General features: G+C 46.0%; 1 protein-coding gene across 1 annotated transcript in view; it reads left to right on the forward strand.

Annotated features, from left to right (window-relative positions):
• Positions 1–3,528, forward strand: part of Wdr73 (WD repeat domain 73) — a 20,460-nt gene extending 16,932 nt beyond the window's left edge. The window contains exon 8 of the mRNA XM_008852766.2: positions 2,636–3,528. Within this exon, the coding sequence (XP_008850988.1) occupies positions 2,636–2,871 (236 nt within the window). The 3' untranslated portion in view covers positions 2,872–3,528. The remainder of the gene's footprint in view (positions 1–2,635) is intronic.
• The last annotated feature ends 4,154 nt before the right edge of the window (positions 3,529–7,682 follow it).

Consider the following 7,682-nt stretch of genomic DNA (forward strand, 5'->3'; position numbering starts at 1 on the left):
CCAGGCCATACACTCATAAACATAAAATAAAAATAAATTAATATTATATAAAGGATGAAAAAAAAAAACAACCCAAAACCGAAATTTTTATTTGACTTGCAGCCAGGTATGTCTTTGTTCCATTTGGTATAAAGTAACCCTTGTTTCCTGTTTTATGTTGTGAGTTAGTGACATCTGCAGTTAACCTTTCATTACCAGGTTTTGGCAAGTTGCTTGAAGTCACAGAACATTTTTTAGAAGAAGCATTACTAGTTCATGAACTCTGTTCTTGTAATTTTCGCTGAAGGTGTAACTGACTTCAGCAATGCGTTCATTTCTTTCCCTTTCCTCTATTTGTCTCCACCAAAGAACAAAAAGTCAGAACTGTGTGGGATGTTTCAAGATGGCCACAATGACTCATCATCTCCCATTTAGTTCATAAGACAAATTATAAAGAAATTAAAGTGATTCTGACAGGTTCAGAAACATAAATATAATCCAAGGTGTTTATCTCAACATTCTCTCACCAGTCCTTAGTTCCCTGTCTTCCTTGATCTTCTAAATGTTGGGAGATGTCTGGTCAGCCCCCATTGACAGTCTGCACTTCAGCCTCTTCCTCTTTTTCTTCAGATGTCATTAAAGCTGTCAGCACCATTGCTGTACATGAGAAAGAGGAGAGTCTATGGCCTCGGGTGGCTGTCTTCTCCTCTATGGCACCTGCAGTCCTCCATGGGGTGCGGCTCAGTGGCCTGAGGACTGTGGATCTGGAATCCCAGAAGATCACATACAGCTCAGGTACTACAGCAGTGTGTCCTTTGCTGGCTCCTCCAGCCAGCTCCATCCCTCAGCCCAGCCAAGCCATGTTCCAGACATAGCTCAGGCCTTTGTTCCAGATGCTTGGGAAATGTGGAGAATAAAGTGCAAACTCTGGCCTCCAGGACCCGGCACCCACCCAGCAGAGCAGACCATGACAAGATGAAGGAAAGGGGGGAAGCATGACTCATTCTGCCTGGGACTGGTGCCACCAACCGATCCTGCTACATTGCTAGACCCACCAGACTGCAGCACCTTTCCTTCTTTGCCTTTGGTCTTCCAGGTGTCAGTGACAGTGAGGAGCTGAGTAGCCTGCAGGTCCTGGATGCAGACACCTTTGCTTTCTGTGGCACTTCAGGCCGGCTGGGGCTTGTGGATACCCGCCAGAAGTGGGCACCGATGGAGCCTCTGAGCCTCAACCCTGGGTCTAGTGGAGTGAAATGGTGTGCCAAAGTTAGGGACAAGGACCAAGGTCCTGGGCCTTGCATCGCCAGCCTTGGCTCAGACGGGCAGCTTCGTCTCCTTGACCCCCGGAATCTCTGCCATCCTGTGAGCTCAGCACAGTGCCCAGTGCCCACACCTAGCCCTGACCCAGAGCTGTTGCGAGTGACTTGGGCTCCAGGCCTGGACAACTGCTTGGCCATTTCAGGTACTTTTGGGCAGAATGTATGTTACTTGTCCTCACTTTCTGGGGGTTGGTACTATGCTCAGGAAGCAATCTGTAGCCCCATAGTAAATCTGGCTACAGAAGTTCAAGTTGCCCACAGGCAGCTCCAATTTTGTCTTCAGGCTCCTCAAGGGTGGCTCAACTTGCATCCATTGGCAGCAGTCCTTCCAAGCCTAGCAGAGCTTCAGGTCTGTTGTGAGATCAAAGAGATCTGGAACAGTCATGATGCTGCACCAGAAACAAGTGACAGGAAGACAGCAAAATGGGAAGGGGATGGGCGTGGCTCAGTGGATGACAAGAGGGTAAATTCTCTAAAAGAGGAGACAAGGCTATCAGCTGAGGACCCAGAGGTAGAGGGATTGGAACTTGGAGCAAATTGAAATGGCTTGAATAAATTTTTTATGCCTTTATTTCCTGAAGAGATACAGTTATAAGGATTAAAGATAGTATATGTTGCTGGGTGTGGTGGCACATGCCTTTAATACCAGGCACTCTGTGAGTTCAGCCTGGTCTATATAGCGAGTTCCAGGCCAGCTGGGGCTATAGGGAGACCCTGTCTCAAAAAGACCAAAAAAAAAAAAAAAAGATAATGCATGTTGGGGGGGGGGACATAGCTCAGTCAGTAAAGTGCTTGCCATCAAGCTTGAGGGCTCAAATTTGATCCTCAGAACCCATGTAAAAAAGCTGGGCATGGTGGCATGTAGTTGTAATCCTAGTGCAGACAGTTGGAGACAGGCAGATCCCCGGGGCGCACTGGCCTGCCAGCCTAGCTGAATTGATGAGCTCTAAGTCAAAGAGAGACCCTTTGTCAAAAAACAAGGTGGACAGTGCCTGGAACCACATCCAGGGTTGACCCCTCTGGTCTCCATGTGTACCTGCACACATATGTACCTCCTCCACATGTGTACCCACTTCCACACAAACATTTAGGCACATGTATACATACGCACACAACAAAAGATAGCACATGTCTGGGATCCATCTCAGGCCTGGAATGGAACATGATACACATAGCACAGATGGTCATCAGACATGCCCAGGAGTCCTCAGCAGTCAGCATTGGAGCAGGTATAACTTTCCCCTTGGTTGGCCTCTAAATGTCTTGTTACAGAGGAAGTTATCATAGGAAGTGTTCAAGGAATATGGGTCACTCCTGTCTTCTGTGTTCTTCCTCAGGCTTTGATGGAACAGTCCAGATCTATGATGTTACATCGTGGGATGGAAAGAGAAGCCAAGTGGAGCCTCTCTTCACTCACAGGGGGCACATCTTCCTAGATGGACATGAGGTCCATACCGCTCCATTGGTCACCACCCATACCTGGCACCCTTGCAAACCCAGGACTTTGTTATCAGCGGCAAGTGATGCCTCTCTGCATGTGTGGGACTGGGTAGACCTCCAGGCCTCCTGCTGACACTAGTCTCTCCCCTCCTGAGCTTCTGGGAGGAGGAGGAGCTGCCCATTCAAGGCACTGATGCAGGACTCCAGTGACCACAGGTCTACTGAAACTGTTGGCCTCAGGCAAGTTAGCCAGCCTTTCTTAGCCTATTTTATCTGTAAAATGAATATAGTAGTGACAACTTCCCATGGTTATGGGGAATGTCAGAAGTAAAGTATCAGAAAGTAGCTGGTGGGACACATGGCACAGTAGACTGGTTAGAAACTACTGATGGCTCTGGGAGCTCTGCCTCCCCAGAAATAAAGTGGCAATGCTGTGTCCCAGTCTTCACAGCTGCATAGTGAGAAGCAGGAGAATGCATGAATGTAAATATGGGTGTGAACTTTTCATAGAAGGGAACAATGTGTGTCAATAAACATTGAAAAAAATCACCCCAGTAACAGGCAAGTATGACTGATTTAGTTATTCAGTTAGGTTTTTGTGTGTATTTTGTTTTGTTTTGTTGAGAGAGGTTTTCCCTATAGCCTCAGGTGGCCTAGAACTTGCTATGAAGAATAGACTGGGCTTGATCTCTCAGAAATCAGTCTGCCTCTACCTTCTGAGTGCTGGGATTAAAGGTATGCACCATCACTCCCAATACCAAGCCCTTTTTAAAATAAAGTTTTTATTTGATTTCTCTTTTTCTTTTTTTTTTCCTTTCTGTTTCTGTGTGTGTTCATGAGTGTGGCTAATTGCTGGCAGAGTAGACTTCATTCTGAGGCCTCTTTTCTTGGCTAATAGTCTACAGCCCCCTTTCCATTAGTTCACTTGACCTTCACTCTGTGTGTCCTGATAGAAGACAGGACTGAGCTCCCCATTCCTCTTCACTGTAAGGCCACTGATCCTGTTGGATAAGGACCCCACCCTTATGACCTCATGTAACCTTAATTACTTCTTAGACCCTAACTTCAAATTTAGTCAGTATATGAATAGGGAGGCACATACTTCTTTGCATAGCACTTAGAAAAGATTTTGTAATAAGAAGTACCTAACAAAAATTTTAAAATAAATGAATATTATTTTTGAGATAGGAACCCAATTTAAAACTTCAGGCTAGTCTTGAACTTGCAGTCTGTCTTCTTCAGCCTCCTGAAGGCTTGAATTATAGGCCACACAGTAGATACACATTGAGATTATTTTTCCATTCATATGGGGCCTCATGATGTTGCCAAGGCTGGTGAGCTCAAGTGCTCCTCCCCTCCCTCCTCAGCTTCCTGAGCAGCTTGGCTACAAGTGTGTGACACTAAACCCAGCTTGGAAATGAATTTGTTTATTACTTAACAGTGAAATTGATAGAATGTTAGCTTGGGGGAGGTTTGACGATTCAGTTTCAAGATGTGATCCTTCTTAGCATTTTCTGAAGTGCTCTCAGTCACTTCCGCCCCCTCATGAGAGCAGGTTCTGTAGATCTCTTCCCAACTCTGCTGGGTGATGTCACATTGATAGCTTGAAATTGGCCATGGCAGGAATATTTACATCTTAGAAATTGGCAAATGTTACAAAGCAGAGCTTTTGTTTTCCCCCCAGAGAGCTGGATTACCAGCGTGCCACTGCCTAAGCTGTAGTAGTTCGCCAAGTAAAAGCAGAAGTGAGTAATTTAGAAAATGGTAGACTTGATATGTGAATTTAAATGCTACTTTGCTGAAAATTATTACTAAAATTTATCAATCAGTCAGAATCTGGCCAGGAAGACCAAACCTACACCAGGCAATTTAGTTTAATGGTGAAGTGTCTGGAAGAGGAAACAAGGGAAGGTGAAGCATCGAGGTACTAGGGATAGGGGATAGGTAAGCAACTACAGGAAGTTGCCATCAAGGGGCAAAAGGACCTGGGTGGATATGACCAGAGCTCAGCGGTTGGGCCTGGCCTCCTGGTGGGAACTAAGCAGTTTTCCCTCTGGCCTGAGCCTAGATCGTGGAGCAAAGGCTGCCTCACTGGCACTAGATCCACAGAGAAAATGGCTGACAGCTGCAGGAAGCACAGTGACAGGAGAGTAGTAAAAATTAAAGAGGCCTGGAGAGATGGCTCAGCAGTTAAGAGCACTGGCTACTCTTGCAGAGGACCCAGGTTCAGTTCCCAGATGACTGACAACTGTCAGTAACTCCAGCTCCAGTTTGTGTTTGTGTATGTGGGGGTGGCATAAGAGCCATGGCACATGTGGAGGTCAGAGGACTACTTTTGGGAGGTGGTTCTCTACTTCTACCATGTGGGTCCTGGTCATCAGGTTTGGCAGTACATCCCTTACTTGCTGAGCTATCTCCAAAAAAAATTTTCTAAAGAGCTGGGGAGATGACTCAGTGGGTAAAGTGCCTACCCCACAAACTTGAGGGTCTGTGATACAATGTTATTTCTCTCTCCAAGGCCCCATCATGCTGCTGTCTCTCCTAATGCTCTCTCCCTTCAAGGACCCAACACGGCTGAATATGGTCATGAGGCTGTCTTTCCTATCTGAAGAGTAATATGTAAGCTCCTTTCAATTAACCTGCTTTCTTTTTTAAAGAAGTATGTAAGTGTACTGGTATCACCCAATTCCCATGAAAGCCAGAAAAGGGCATCAGATCTCCTAGAACTGGAGTTAGCCACCATGTGGGTGCTGGGAACCAAACCTCGGTCCTGTGCAAAAGTAGCCAGTGCTCATAACTGCTGAGCTCTCTCTCCAGTCTCAGGAAGGAATTTTTAAAATTCAGTAGTAAAAAGTCTATGGTAGGGACTGAAGAAATGGTTTGGTAGTTAAGAGTTCTTGCTGCTCTTCCAGAAAATTCCAGTACTCATGTCAGGCAACTGACATGTCAGGTAACCAGCTCCAGAGGATTCAACTCCCTCTCTTGCCATCCACACGCACATGCACATGCATGTGGTATATACATACACACACACACAAACATGCTAAAAATAAATTTTTTTAAAGGTTGGGCGTTGGAGAGATGACACAGCACTGCCTGTTCTTGCAGAGGACTCAGGTCCAGTTCTCAGCACCCAAATGTCAGCTAACAATGGTCCATAACTCTAGGTCCAGGGAATCCAAGGCCCTCTTCTGGCCTCTGGTCATTGTACATACAGGTGCACTTACATACATGCAGGCAAAACACTCATACACAACAAAAAATAAATCAAAAATATTCAAAGATTGGAAATAGATGACTCAGTGGTTAAGAGCACTTACTGCTCTTTTGGAGGACCTGAGTTTGGTTCCTAGCACCTACATGGACCCTCACAGATGCGTGTAACTCCAGTTCCAGGAAATCTGATATGCTCTTTTGCCCTCTGAGGGCATTCTACATATATGGTAAACTTAAAATACATGCAAGCAAAACATACACAAAAATAAAAAGAAATTTTTTTTCTAAAGTCTAGAAACTATAGAAACTCCACAGCTTTGTTACAGTAAAGAAAATAGCACTCTTACCTAATGAGACCCCATGTACAAATTCTCCTTAAGTTACTTCCTTTAGGTGTCTCTTCAGCTTCTGGTGACCTCTACATCTCCTGGGAGACATAAAATGTCATACCACTAAATGTCACCTCCTGGGGAAACAATATCCCTCCTCAAAACATACTGCCTGAGCTGGAGAAGTAGCTCAGTGGTAGAATACTTGTCAAGCAAGTACGGAGTTCCATCCCAGCACTGCAAAAACTAAACTAAAACACATGGCTTTGTGTGTTAGGATTCTTATCATCATGAAGAAGCATCTATCAATGAAGGGAGGACAAGGTTTCAGAGTTTTGGACTATCGTGGTGGGGAGGGGATGATGGAGCAGAGCAGTCCACACCACGACTGCCAGGAAGCAGAGAGAATGATCCACACTTTTTCACTTTGTATCCTCTCCAGGCCCCCAGCCTGTGGTGTGGTGCTGTCCACGTTAAAGACAGGTCTTATCTTCCTTAGTTAAGTCTCTCTGGAAAGCCCCTCATAGACACACCCAAAGATGAGCTTTGCTAATTTCCTAGATACTTCTTAGCCAAATCAAGTTAATGATCATGCCAGGCGTGGTGGCATATGCCTTTAATCCCAGCACTGGGGAGGCAGAGGCAGATGGATCTCTGAGTTGAAGGCCAGCCTTGTCTACATAGCAAGTTCCAGGCTAGGTGGGGCTATAGGGAGACCCTGTCTCAAAAAAGATGACAATCACAGAAAGGGGGCAGGGAGTGGCACACTCCTTTAATTCCAGTACTTGGGAAGTAGAGGCAGGCAGATATCTGTGAGTTTGAGGCCAGTCAGGGCTACATAGTGAAACCATGTTTCCAAAAGGGGAGGGGGACCTTGAGAGATTGCTCAATGGTTAAGAGCGCTGGCTGCTCTTGCAGAGGACCTGGGTTTGGGTTCCAGCATCTGTATGGCACTAATAGCTTCCTGTAACTCCAGTTCCAGGGGATCCGATACTCTCTTCTGACCTCCTCCAATTGCACAACGTTTGTGCACTTACATACATGCAGACGATACACTCTGATAGATAGGAATGTTGGGGAGAGCGTGCGTGCGGTGGAGAGCACGAGTGGATGGAGGAGGCACTGATTGAATTCTCAGTGGGATACAGATTTATTTCACACGGGGCACCTTTCCCTTGGGGAAGGGAAAGATGTCAGGGAAGGGAAGGATGTCAGGGAAGGATGTCAGGGAAGGGCAGGGAAAGATGTCAGGGAAAGATATCAGCCCATGGGTTGTGAGCTGGGACTTTATATATGGGGGCTTTAGGGTATGGAAGGGGGGAATGTTTGGGGGAGAAATCAGGGAGGGGGAAGCAGGAAAAGCAGGTAGGATTAGGGTCTGGAAGTGTTTACTTTTTCC

This window comes from Nannospalax galili, unplaced genomic scaffold (assembly GCF_000622305.1).
Source record: "Nannospalax galili isolate Female #2095 unplaced genomic scaffold, S.galili_v1.0 scaffold185, whole genome shotgun sequence".
Taxonomy (NCBI): Eukaryota; Metazoa; Chordata; class Mammalia; order Rodentia; family Spalacidae; genus Nannospalax; species Nannospalax galili.